The sequence below is a fragment of the Harpia harpyja genome, chromosome 6 (genome assembly GCF_026419915.1).
Source record: "Harpia harpyja isolate bHarHar1 chromosome 6, bHarHar1 primary haplotype, whole genome shotgun sequence".
NCBI lineage: Eukaryota > Metazoa > Chordata > Aves > Accipitriformes > Accipitridae > Harpia > Harpia harpyja.
The window spans coordinates 58,905,491-58,919,697 of record NC_068945.1 but is presented as its reverse complement, the minus strand read 5'-3'; the positions used below and the strand labels follow the sequence as shown (position 1 = coordinate 58,919,697).

Below are 14,207 nucleotides of genomic sequence, written 5' to 3'. Positions count from 1 at the left end.
CTCTGCGTAAAGTTCAATAATATGATTGTCTGGCCTCTGCAATACTGAAGTCAGCTTGAGGCTGCCTGGGGCAGCCTTGACAATACTGTTGGTAAAAATTGGCACCGATCCATTGACTGCAATAGATGTTGTGCCAGTTTACACCAGCAATAAATTCAGCCCAGTCATTTTGTCTTCTCCCATAACAAAAAAAAGCTTTTTGAAGTATGTACTTAAAAAATTGAATGTGATTCTTTTTGATAACACTAGCCTGATTTTCCAGTGATCCTTAGCAGTGAAAGTTGAGCAACTAAACTCCATATCAAAGAAAGGTTCACCACATGCAGTTCTCCGTTGTATTTAATTATGCAGTTCCCTAAAGTCTTTAAGAAAAATCTGATGATTCTTGTGCATTCTAGATTGTGTCTTCATAAATCAGAGGGAAACCCCATTCCCATGACCCAATACTTGTCTGTATAGACTTCTGTGTAAATAAAGAGCTGACGAGTTTAAAATAAAAATAGATCAGTAAATACGGATTTCCCAAAAGCCATAACAATGCTTTTGCTTTTTCCCCTCCGTTTCAATTCTTTGCAGATGAAGAACTTTTTTCAGGAATGTATATTGATTTCATGGGGACGGATGCGGCCATTTTTCGGAGTCTGACCAGGAGGAATGCAGTGCGAACCGACCAGCACAACTCCAAGTGGCTGAGTGGTGAGATGCCTTTGTTTTACCAGAGCTTTTAATGGGTTTCACAGAGATTCTGCTTTGTTTTGTTTAAAATAAAAAGCTTGTCTTTTAAAGAGCTTTTCTCTGAATTTAATTTATGAAGTTGAACCATGAAGAAATGTGTGTAAATACATATTGTAGACCATGCACAGATGTAAAGGGTTCACTGCACTGCATGAGCCAACCTCTTAGGCCACCCCACCTGATGGCCTTTCTTGCATTAAGACTAAACCAAACTGTTCAAGGGAAAGTGTATGAAAGCAAATGCCTTTCAAATGGCAAGTGGTCAATCTGACTTCTAGGGAAGTGCCTTCTCCACCCTTACTGCATCAGACATTGCCTTTAATTAGAGTGCTTGATTCTAAGATTTTTCTAATGAATACCAACTTCAGTTAATTCAGGCTGATCCACCTCTGTACAGAAGAGTCACCACCACTTGCATTCAAAATGTGTGCGGAATAGAGTCCCATTATTGCCATTTATTTCAGTGGTAAGAAATTGATTGTCAAAACAGAGTAGGAAAACTAATTTCTGAGTGCAAGTGCTTAACTCTTGTCTTCACTGAAATCAATGTGAAAATTCTCCCTGACTTTACTGACTCCTTCCAACTGAACTATTTTGAATTAAAATCTCTGAGCAGAGATAGACGTCAAAGGTTATAGAGCAACTAACATAGCAGTTCCAATTTAAAAAAGCCTTCAGGTATGTTGAAGTAAAGTTCCTGTGTTTTTGTCTTGACTATTTTTAGGGTGACTCTTGTTATACCTGTGTGGCTGTGACTACAGTGAAATCACAGGACTGCAGTCACAATAAATTCAATTCACTATGAACAGGAAACTATGTCTGCTTTCTAAATTTTTCTTCTGTTTGCTATACATTCTTACACTTACCTGAACACCCTGAAGTGTGCACCCTAAAAATGAATTAGGGAAAAAGAACCATTAAAATGCCTAATTTCTGGAAAGTCTACCTGTTACATATGCTCGGAACAGGTACTTGACAATCACAATTTATTTCTATGTTCTTTTAGAGCCAGAGTCATGACAGTTGTTATATTAATTGAGAATGGGCTCATGTGAATAGAAAAATGCTGCAGTGTAAATGATCTTGCATGATCATTGAAAAGAAATGGCCTTCATACAGGAAGAGGGTCTGCTTCTTCCTTCAGACAAAGGAGAGGGTCTTCTGAGGATTCCTCCACTGTCCATTATAAGCTTGCTGTTAAGGATATAAATTATTTTGCTCTCTCACTAGTGCTCCTTTGCAGTGTTTTGCATGTACACTCGGTTATGTTTATCAACCTCAGATATGAAGTCAAAAGCTGTTCAAGCATTTGCGTACCCTGCTTTCCTTTTCTGTGTTCTACGAGTTATTTTCCTCTCTTATTTATGTACCTTATTTGTTCTTTTCCTAATGAGTCTTTCAACTGCTTACTTTTATGGTTTGCCTCAACAAGTCTTTCCTTAAGTGCCCCTGATAACACACTGATTCTTCCCTCTTCTTCCTCCAAGTCTTTGAATCTCTGCAGTAATCTAATACTACTCCTTCTGCATTTGAATTGCTTTTCTGAAAATCTGCTGTGCAATAAAATGCGAGGACGCAGAAACTTAAGTCTGCCAGCAAGAAGCCTTTACCTGGTGATATCTGGTATACACTGACATGAGTCTAGAGCATATAGCTTAACCTGCCACAGCAGTACATAGCAGCATATGCATTATATAGCAGTTGGTAACTGTCAAATCATTAATTGCTTATACTGATACATCTTTTGGTTTCATCTTTTTTGGTATACTGTTTCATTTCAGAGCCTATTTTTGTGGATGCTCATGTTATCCCAGATGGCACTGACCCCAATGATGCCAAAATCTACTTCTTCTTCAAAGAGAGACTCACAGACAACAGTGGCAGCACAAAGCAAATTCATTCAATGATTGCAAGAATATGCCCAGTAAGAACTATTTTGTTTGCCAGGTTGTTGGGACAAGCTGCTAGTGTGACATGATAAGCTAAAAGACTAAATAATTGAAAAGCCTTTGATCTATATTCGAAACAAATTTCCTGTTTCAGCTTCCACATTCATAATTAAGAAGACCTGTTACTGAACACACAGCTAGGGTCTGAACATGTTATGTATCTCTGGCTATATGTATAATGATATGGAGGTGTAGAGTGTATTTCTCTGACTGAGTCAGAATAGTTACCTGTGTTGAATTTCCAAACTTGCTGTCCTTTGCACAAATAAGGTACATTGTTTGCTTAGAAATACTGAATTATAAGACAGTGAAGTCTTTCACACAGACGCCCCCCCCCCCCAAAAATCTTTGAAACACATTGGAAATACCAGAGCCAAGCTTTTAAATGGGTTGATTTAACTTTCAAATATTGTTTTCATTTTTACAGTATCTGTCCTTTCTGAGTTCTTGCATTGATGTATGTGTGAGTCTAACTTTAAAAATGTGCACAGGAAAATTAAATTCAGGAGTTATGGCTACTCCTGTGCAGTAATTAATTTACGATCACAGCACTCCTCATTGTCTCTATTTCCTTTTTCATATCTGTAATCAACTGTAGATGAAAAATGATTGAAGCAGCTATTAATATCTCTAGTGAAATGGATTTTTTTTAATGAGAGAAAAATTATAACTGCATAATTACTGCTAGCCTTTTCATTCCTTCTTTTGGAAAGGCTCAGGAAGATAATTGTGAGCGTTTGTGTATTCCCTGTCTTTAATCTGGGTCTTCTTTAGAATTTGGTGCTTTGTGATGTTGTTGTGCACGGGTGTGGGGATGTGTTAGGATTGTGTTAAATTCCTTCTCTGGCGATATGATGAGGCATATGATCGCTTTTATGATCCCTGATTTCTATATTTTTGTGAGGGTGCCCAAAGGCCTTTTTGGATATTTTGCAAGAAGACTTTTCACACAATTATAGCTGTATTTGTTATTGTTACTGTTATAATGAAGCCCAGATGATTTCTGAAAGGCCTCAGCCTGTTTAGACTTACACTGAAGTCAGTGGCAGAATCCCAAAGCCAATGAAAATAAATCTGAGCCATTCATATTTGTATACTTGTATACTGTCATATTCATATATCAACACCTTTGAGACTGGCCAAATATATTAGTATGATGGTGCCAAGAAAGACCCCCCCAAAAGACCCCTTATGCGTCACCCAAAAAGTGGGATTACCAGCTCCAGGAGCACCAGTGAAACATGCACAGCATTTCATCGAAATCACATTTTCCTACCTTCTACATTTCCTTTTTCCCTTTCCTTGGGTGACATTGTGCTATGCAGTTTGGAAGGTACTGCTCTTAGATAAGGCATTCGCCAGCAGAACAAGGCAGGAGCTATCACCGCTGTGCTGCACCATCTGGTTTAGCGGTTGCAGTTTCCACCTTGCACCAGAGAGAGATGGAAAGATCTCGAGCGAGCCGTGACCAAGCCAGCTCTGGACCACGCTAGCAGGACTTGCAACAGCACGAAACTAGCTTGACCCATGCTACTACATCAGATGCAGCTATACTGCTGTCAGGATTAGAGGAAACATCCCTCCATAGGACTATTAGACCTTTTAGAGATAGTGTGGACTTCTCCACTCTGGGTGTCAGTGAGTGATACTGACCTCCACAGTCCTTCCCAATCATACCTACACACACTGCTGCTGCACAGAATCTACTGCCCGACCCTCCCAAGCCTGCTAGCCCAGCACAGAAAGTCTGGTCAGAAAACTAGTTCTTGTTTTTGCCTCTATCATCTGGAGTGTTTAGATGAGGGGATTTTGTTTAGGCCTCTAATTTTTATATTGAATTTACCATCATAATTGTCTAGATGGTGAGTGAAATTAACCTGAGGGAAATGTGGGAAAGCCCAGTAAAATGTTAGCTGTGTTGTATTTTTTTTCTGAAAATAATATTCCTTTCCAGAATGACACAGGTGGTCAGCGTAGTCTCGTCAACAAGTGGACAACATTCTTGAAAGCAAGACTTGTGTGCTCAGTAATGGATGAAGATGGAACAGAAACATACTTTGATGAATTAGGTATGGCAAAAAAATCTCTTAAAAGTTTTATTTAAATGTTGCACCCTGTGCATATTTAATTACTGATGTTCGTACAGGCGCTTATTCAAGTTGTTGACAGTGAAATCTTGGCTCTGTAGAAATTTGTGACAAAATTCCCCTTGCAGTTTTATGACAGGAAATGAAAAAATTCTTCATAAATTTCTCTGGGTAATTATCATTATCTTTGAAATAAAGGTAATTAATCTTGACTATGTAAAGGAATTATATATGTAAAGAATTAATATTTGGAAGGGAACATGTAAGTGAGTCTACTGTTATTTTGCTGCTAGTTAGGATTATGGTAGAGATTTTTTAACATACATTTCTTTGAAACTGTTTCTTATACCACTGTGTAACACACACCTTTCCACAATACAATTTTTCTTTTTTGATCACTAGGTAGAGGCCTCAGTTTGATAGTTCAAGATAATACCAATAAATCCTGTTACTGGCACCAACAATACTACTATAAAGAAATATAATTTCTCAGGATTCCTCCAGGCACTTAGATTTTCAGTTCAACATATGAAACACTGCAAATATTTGGTGAATAATCTATACAGTAGTCACAAGAGGTTTCCTTTCATTAACGAATTAATAGATGCATATCTTGATACTTAAGTGCCAAACAACATTATCAGACAGTTTCAAATTCTGTATTGTCCCCAGCTGTGATGTACAAAGTCATAGTTCTAAATTCAGGTATTGGAAGATTTGGTATGTGTATTAGTATAAATGTAAATACAAATATAAATATAAATATTATAAATAATATAAATAACTAATGGGCCCCACACTGGGGCTGCATCTGATTCTGACTTTCTCTCCATTGTAATCTCTCTCTTTTTTCTCTGTCATTATTCCTGATTCTCATCATAGGAAATGGGGTTTGGAATCTTTTTGACCTGATATCTTTATGACTATTTGGTGTACTTGCTTTGGTTCAAGGTTTCAGTGGAACCTGATGGGCCTAGGAGCAGATCCTAACTTGCTGTAGCTCAGAATGTGCAAGGTGCTTGGAGGACTGACTTTCAGAAGTTCCCAGTGCTTCTTAGCACTGCCACAGCAACTTATCTTTCAGAACTGTGATTCACCAGCCCATCCTCTTCAGCAAAGCAGTAGGATAACTGCTTTTAGTTTTCTGTATGACAAAATGTAGGAGAATAGGAGACGATGTTCTCAGCCTGGGCTCCCAGCACAATCCTCTAGCAAAGAGGAGGAATAGAGCCACAGCTGGAAATGCAGAAAAATGGGGAGGAGCAAGCACATGCTTCTGTTTTCATGTATAATGCAGAAGAGTGTAACACTTCCAGTTCTGCATGATGGAGTCTTTTGCTTCTGGCATATTTAAAAGAATATTTAAAAAATTCAGAGGGTTAAATGAAGTAGCCACATAAATGAATGGAAAGCTAAAGAACATATTCTGTGGTAAAAAGCTCAAACAGTTCAGTCTTTTTGTGTGTTGTAAAATAAGTTTAAGAGGTAGCTTCATTATAGTTATTAAAAACATTTGTAAGGAGAAACTGTCAGAGATTGAAGTATTTTTCACTGAAGTGTAAAAAAATCAGCAGATCAGAGGTAACAGTGGGCAAATTCAGGTCAGTGAGCAGGTACAGTTTTGCATAGTGCAGTCAACAAACCTCTACACAACGGGAGCTGGGAGGTTTACATCTCTCAGTGTCTTCACTGGAAAGCTGTGTGTCATTCATATCATGTAGTAAATGAGCTAGTGAGGGCATCGAGAGCATGTACCGTACGACAAAACACCTAATTGTCCTGCTTTGGATTACATCCGTCTATGGGAACTCTTTGTCTTTGACTTACTGCAACTTAAAGGTTTGCCTACTGTTAAACAACCTCCTGAAACAAGATCCAGCTGAAAGAAACGTGTGACATGGATCCTGAACATATTTGAAAAACTTTGCCTTCTGTCTTCATAATGCTAGATGGTGTGGAGCTAATTTCCAAATCTGTTTCTGAATGTCCAAATGCTAGATTTATGCATACGGTCCATTCATACGATGTCTGCTTTTTCCCATTCAAGTCTGAGACAAAACTACTGTTGACTTCAGCAGGAATGAAGTCATAAATTAAACTGGAAAATAAAGGTTTTATTAGTATTCAAAATACTTCTTTTTTTTCCTTTCTTTCTTACAGAGGATGTATTTCTTTTAGAGACAGATAACCCCAGAACAACACTTGTGTATGGAATTTTTACAACATCAAGGTAAATGGGGAGATTTGAAAAAAGTTACCTTTCTGAACTGCCCAATTTTCTATATGAAAAATGAAAGTGACGGTTTGTGGTCAAGGCTGTTCTGTGCAATTTTGTTTATCTGCTGTGGCCATCGTTTGCATGCAGGAGTGACAGTCTCGGTATCATTCCTGTTGGTATCCATGTTAGAGCTATGCTGCTTGGAGCAAGCTGCTCCCTGACATACTGTCAGCTGGCACTGGGAAAACATTTCTGTGGAGGTCCACTTGTTCAGCAGCAGAAAGCTAAATGACTTCAATGCAGCAAACTCATGTGGCATCTGAGAGCACTTAACACCTCCTGAAGGACATCCAGCACCCTGAAGGATCAAACCGGGAATTCTTACATGAATTCATACAAATCATTTCCAGGCTCTCAGCTGGCAGATGAGCGCACAGATGGCAAATAACCCATGTCAGCTTCAGCTGGCTACGAAAAGACAGGCTTATATGGCATTTGATCACCTCCTTGCAGCCTTAAGCTCCTCATTATCAGTCAGTAGTACTCACTTACTGTCCAGTTTAGAAAGCATTCAGTGAGCTCCCAAGGGCTGTGGAAGTACTTCATATGGCTTACTATGCTGAAACTCTCCACAGAGATAGACTGACAGGTGGACCAACAGATTCTGCCATCTCTACCTTTATTTTTTTCACTTTTCTCTTGCCCTCACCACATAGTAGTAGTATACAGAGTAGAAATAGTTACTGCTTACTGATTTCTGATATACTATCCTGTCTTATTTAGATGTTATTACTTACCCTCAAAGAGATTTTCTGCTTTTATTAAAATTGCATTTAAATTATTTGATCAAATTAGAAAATTATTTAATTTATTACTAATAATTCATTTAATGGCAGTTTCTAGTGGAAAAATCCTTGCATGAAAAAATATTTTTTCCTGATACACTTTTCTGTGTTTTTGCATGCAGATCCAGGGATCTGCTTTCTCAAATATGTGAATCAGCCAGGAAAATATGATTCTAGGCTATTTAATTGGGAAAAAAAGAATCCCATAACTTGTAAACAGCTGGTGCTGTCTACATTTTATGATTCCTACTGCACAGAAAGAGAAAATGCTGAGGTTATGTTTAGCAGTAAAACCACACTTATGATTAGGTTGTGGATGCAACATGCCTGAACTGGAAACACTTTTACCTAATTCTCCTGGTATTCCTGCAGTGGAAATGAGGTTTGAATCACAGGCCCATATAAGGTGACAACAAAGAGAAAACTTCACTTTTTCCTGGCTCTTCAGCTGTTTTCTCTCTCTATTGAAGTATTTACACTCACACATTTCTGTTATCGTCAATCACATGGTCTATGCTTTCTTCCTCTTTGCTCAACTATAAATTGAATGTGTCACCTAGTTAAATACAGCAACCATAAGGATTTTTTGCTCCTTAACAGTTCCCTTATCTTCACCTCTGTAGACCTCCAGCTCATCACAGTAGCAAGAGAGAAACATCCGAGCAAATAACTACTAGTATTTTTATCTAAACCATACAGAGGGAAACCAAGTAATATTGAAGAAAATTATTTTAGTGGCATAATCTGCTATAAATCTAACATAAAACATCTGGAAAAAACTAAATACATTTCTTAAAACCTATTAATCCCTACTAAAATTTCCACAAATACCATGATCCATCTAAAAGGTTCCTCCTAGTAATATATCCATGTATAGCTGAGAGCAATGTGGATTGCACTTTCCTTCTTTAGACACTATGTGTAATGTTTTCAGTTTTTTTCTGGAGTGTTTTTTTTCTTTTTCAATTGAAGACAGAGAGTTACTTGGATTATCTTCATCCTACAGTTAACATCAGGCAGATTTTAGACTGTCTGGAGTTTCCACTTTGTTAAGATAAATATCTCAAGCCTTACATGCATTGAGAGAAAAAAAGGAGTTAATTCATTGCATTCGGCCTTAGCATCACTCTGGAAATTATTCCCCTACTGCCCTTCATCATCACAGGGTGATGGAGGCCATTCAGGGCTTGCGCTGAGACCATCTGCGACCCTTGCTGAACCCAGAGCAGGGGAAAAACCATGCCCTTCTCATAGGTGACCCCCCCGGGTTCTCCTCAGGAAGCATCAAACTCCAGCCTCTTGAAGGGGTCTTTCTTTGTAAGACCAGTTTTGTGGGTGGGTTTGAGGACTGTATAGGAGTAATTCCTTTACAGCCACAACCTGTCCCCATTTTGCTTAGAAAAGCTGGCAACTGATTGTAATAATCTAACCAATTGTAATTGCACTGGATGTTTTGATTAATTTTTTACCCATGTATTTTAGGAGGCTCGTGGAGGTCTTGTGGTTAATATACTGGTAGGGAGTTCTGAAAACCTGTGCTGAGCTTGGCAGTACTAAGTTTATAAAACTCTTGTCTCACTGAAGTCAGCAATATTTTTGCCATTGATTTAACTGGGACCAGATTATATTTCTTTTATATTCAACACTAGGAAATTTTCTTATAAAATTATATTTTAAATATAAATAAAATATATTTATAAAATAAGTAGGGTAGTACCTTCCTCCCTCTTTTTTCGGTTCACTGTTCAAAAAGTTGCTGGGTCTTAAGGAGTAATGGTGTATATTGAAAAGCTAGATTAGTTGATTTTAAATGTATTAAATCCATGCTACTTAAGCATTAAACTGTATTAAATATATTATTTTAGAGGTATCTTTCATCATTGGACCATGCAAAATGATGGAAAAGCTATACAGAAGTTGGTAGATTGCAATACTAACTTTTTCCTACTGTCTTCCAGCTCCATATTTAAAGGCTCAGCCGTGTGTGTGTATCATCTATCTGACATCCAGACCGTGTTCAATGGGCCATTTGCACACAAGGAGGGCCCAAACCACCAGCTGATTCCATATCAGGGCAGAATTCCATACCCGCGACCTGGCACTGTAAGTACAAAGATGTTTATGCAGGCTTGCCAACTACTTGTCTATGTTTAATACATAAATAAATATTATTTATTCCAAGAGAATGGACTATGTGGGACTATGACACTTAGTTACACTTCAGAACAATTTTTTTTGCTTCTCAGCTTGCCATACATATCATGTAGTATCTGGAAATCTTCTAGAAAGAATTGAAAGTCATGCAAAATGTTGAACACTTGTTCTTTCTGCTGAAAAGGTGGTAAGAATTATTTCACTAGATGACAGTCATCTTGTTTACATGTACATTTACAATTTGTGTGTATAACTGAGCAAAAGATAGCTAAATAAAGCAGCATACAAAGACAGCATTGTGAGTGTGTTCTACAGTCTGGATCCAAATGTATGTAAGTCTGTCTTCAGTCTGCATGAATTTTCCATAGTACTCTAAAGTTTTGCAGTTCCACTGGGATGCTTGGGAGATGTAGTAGAGAACCAGGCACCTGGGACTTGTCATTTGACTAGGTCTAATACGCTGTCACGTACTGAATCTTAGAAGAGAGACCTATAAATAGATGAGTTTTCATGCCGATCATTTTATCGTAGTAGTCCTTCTTGATAAGAATGCTTTTTGTATGCCTTGAAAATTTTTCAGCACTTTCTTTCACTGTATCAGGGGCAGTAATAATCTTCCAATGAATTCTGTACACCATTAGAGCTAGCTCTGTTTCCACGTTTTACAAAAATGTCTCATAAAAGGTTTTAAACAAAATTGTTTGGGTTTTTTTCTTTTCACCTTTATGGTGTAAAAATTGCTGTTGATGCACTTTTGTCTTTATTTACTTATTTGCACTATTCTTAATTTAGATTTAGCAAAGGTATGAAGTCTAATATTTCCAGCTTTAATGAAGAATGTATGAACTTTCTCTAGAATCTTCTCTAAATCCATATTTGCTAAATGAAGTATGGTAGTGTGGACTTTTGTTGACTCCTATGAAGTCTTCTTACAATTTCTTAAGTATCAGAATTAAATAAGTATGCCCAGAATCATAAATCGTCTCTCAGAGATGTAGTTATAATTTTTTTTTTAGATGAACACTTTGTTGCTTTTCCATTTATCACAGGAAATCAATTTTTATTTTAATTTTGCAAGTCACTGCAAGAACCTTTAACCATATCGCTATTTCATTCATATTCATCTTTGTGCTGTAGATCTTGTTCTTTCTCTCTCTTTTTCTCTCATACACTAATGCTCAGATACATGGAATAGCTCTCCCTGTTCACACAATTCTCCATGACATTTTAGTGCAGTTATTGCTGGCTATAAGATTTAGGACTTTTATGTTCCCAGATCTCTAGAATTAGCTAATCAATACCTGATATTCCACTAAGGTCCAATGCTAGCATTATTCTTTGCAATTAATTCATACAGCTGTAATCTTATGAGTTCACTGAGACTTTAAGCTTAAACTTTACCAAAAAAAAAAGAAAATAAATGCCCCATTTAAACAGGAAGTTTCACGCTCTTGTGATTAGTCACTTTTCAGAGTTTCTTGCTGCTTCAGAATATTGTATTTGTATGTGTTTCCTCAACCACTGCCATGTTATTCTTGGTTCACCTCATGGAGGTTTATGAGGTATTCCACATGGGCCTAAAGAAATTGGGCAGCACAATGTAAAGGGAAAAAGAAAATTCAGATTTGGATTTAACATGGTGCCAGAAATTATCTACATTTTTCAGATGTGCCGTTGAGCTCCGAATGTGAAGATAAATTCTTAGATCATAGCTCACACAAAAAATAAAGCCAAGAGAGATTCTTTTAAGATGATCATTGCTTGTTTTCTGATCACTGGCTTTTCTGTGCTTCCTCACAATTCAGCCACAACACGGTATTATAAGGTATATTTTCCAAGATGAGACTTTGCTTTTTTTTCAGCGTCAAAAAGTTCCACCTTTAAATGCATTCCACAAACTCTATTTTTCACTTATGTCAAAGCATCTGTAAAAATCCGGACATGGGGATTTTTCTGCTGCTGAGAATTTGTGTTCAAAGGGTTAAATTTGAATAGCCATGCTTGCAGACTATGGGGCATGAGCCTCTTTCCTATGGAACGTACGGTTTTCACAACTTCTGGGATGCTGGACTAGACAGGGATGCTTTTTTGTATGACACAGAAAATCCTACTTTACAGTTGCCTAAAGAGGTATTCATAATAAACCTTTGGACAGAAATAAATGTTCATTGTGTCACAGCACATTGGATAAACAAAGAGAAGGCTTCAGTATAGCTTCAGCATGATTAAATAAAGCAATACGTTCATTTGGCCATAATTAACTCTGCAGTGTTTGGCTGCCCTTCACTAAATACCAATGGTTTCTTATTTCTCCACAAGCAAAACTTACTTATGGAAAAAGAAAGGAAAAAAAAATTACATAATTGGCAGCTTGCTACTAAATTCAGTGAAGTTTGAGGATAGTTTCCATTTTTCAGTTTACAGAAATAGTTTTTATACCTACAGCATGTTGGAGAATATGCTGTAAATTAAAGAATTCTGTTTCTCTCTGCAATCTAGCTGCATGGTGATCAACTGTGAACATAAATATCATGTAGCCAAGTCCTTGAATGAGGTGTGAAGGATACACATTCAATCCCTCCAGGAAAGGGAGAGCTTATAGGGTTCTTCAGTAACATCTTTTGCTTCTCATTGGTTTATACAGGGGATAGCAAAAGAATTAATTGACTAAAGATGTTTGTTGAGGCTTTTCTCAGAACAACGATATAATGTAAGTTTTTAGGGTCATACTGGGGTGAACCATAGCACAGACATTTTTGCAGGAAGTCACAGACAAAGGTCTTATGATTTCCAAGTCAAGAATGGGAGGATAGAAAGTATCAGAGAAAGTCTTTTAACTGAGCTATGCGGGACAGGAAAGTTTAATCTGAACTGCTCGTGAAACAGAATCTCTCTGGAGAGGAACTGGGGTCTGGCAGATCACTACCAAGTAGAATAATCTTGCTAATAGCCCACAAATTTATGAACACAGTTCTTTTTTCAGTATTTGTTGCTAATCTTAGCAGATAGGTCCATACATTTCCTGGAAGACTGTGGATGGAAGTGCCACAGAGGGAAGGAGTAGAGCAAACAAGATAATAAGAAGTCAATTTTGCGAGCAATCTTGGATGGCTAGCATATAGTGTCATTTCTAATGAGAACCAAACCAAAACTCTCAGGATAAATAAGAGTCCAGAAGAATCAATTGTCAAGGATGTCAGATGAGAAAAGAGACCCATATCTGAGCTGAGTTCCAGTTCTTCTTCCTGAAGGTAACTGATGCCAGAGCAGTTTCTTTTAAGGAATTCCTACCAGAGCTGTTCTACTTTGTCTAAATAATTAAATCCTAACTGAGCCAGAAGATGATTCTAGAGACTGGGATTAGGCCGCAGTCCCCTCTTTACTTGGTCCCTGGTATTGCCTGATGAATAGTTTATTAGGTGCATAAGATGGAACAGCTTTCAGCAGCAAGGGTAGAACGGGCACTCCTGCCTGGTGGTTAGAGGGATCCCCTGGGAGGTGAAGACCCAGATTCTAACATTTGCTTGCATCAGGTAGGTTGGACGCATGACTCATATATCCCCAGCAAGTTTCCTAGTCTCTGAGAGTATGATTCATTTTATTTAATTTTAGCCATCTAAAAGCAGGGCATCTAGTCTGAATTACTGCCTACAGAGGAAACCTAGATGGCCAACTAAGAATAAATGCCTGACTTTGAGACAGTAGAAGTCAGGTGAGGTAAATCTCTCCCTAAGCTACTAGCTATTTTTGTGTCTGTGGTTTTGACCAGAAATTCCATCCTAGACGTAAGAATGGTCCTCATCAAAATAAACAAGTTTCCATTAAATGCTTCGTATTGAACAAATCAACATTTTCTAACTGGAAAAATATTTGTTGAAACATTTCTGAACAGCTCCAATACTCTGAGGAGACTTTCACAGCTCACAAATCTGGTAAGGGGGAAAATGAAAGCTCAGGAGCAGCAATAGGAAGTGAGGTAACAGTAGCTGAAAAAAAGTCCTGTAAATTAGCATAGGTACATCCAGAACATTGTACCAGTTACATAGCTCCTGAGTTCTTCCCACAGTCTTCTTTTAGTTTCACTCTCAGTAAACACTTGAGTTTTCTAAGATTACTTTTATTTCCTCATGAGGTCCAGAATGCCTGAGAGCTGATTATTGGGATGGTTCTTCATTACATTTAAAGAAGCATCCAGAGTATTCATGGACCTCTGTTACTT

At 37.7% G+C, this 14,207-nt stretch overlaps 1 protein-coding gene across 2 annotated transcripts in view; it reads left to right on the top strand.

The window, feature by feature from the left end:
* Positions 1 to 14,207, top strand: part of SEMA3C (semaphorin 3C) — a 123,993-nt gene that overhangs the window by 83,318 nt on the left and 26,468 nt on the right. For both annotated transcript variants that reach the window (XM_052790200.1, XM_052790201.1), the window contains exons 7-11: positions 577 to 696; positions 2,517 to 2,659; positions 4,639 to 4,753; positions 6,932 to 7,001; positions 9,793 to 9,937. In XM_052790200.1, the coding sequence (XP_052646160.1) occupies positions 577 to 696; positions 2,517 to 2,659; positions 4,639 to 4,753; positions 6,932 to 7,001; positions 9,793 to 9,937 (593 nt within the window). The remainder of the gene's footprint in view (positions 1 to 576; positions 697 to 2,516; positions 2,660 to 4,638; positions 4,754 to 6,931; positions 7,002 to 9,792; positions 9,938 to 14,207) is intronic.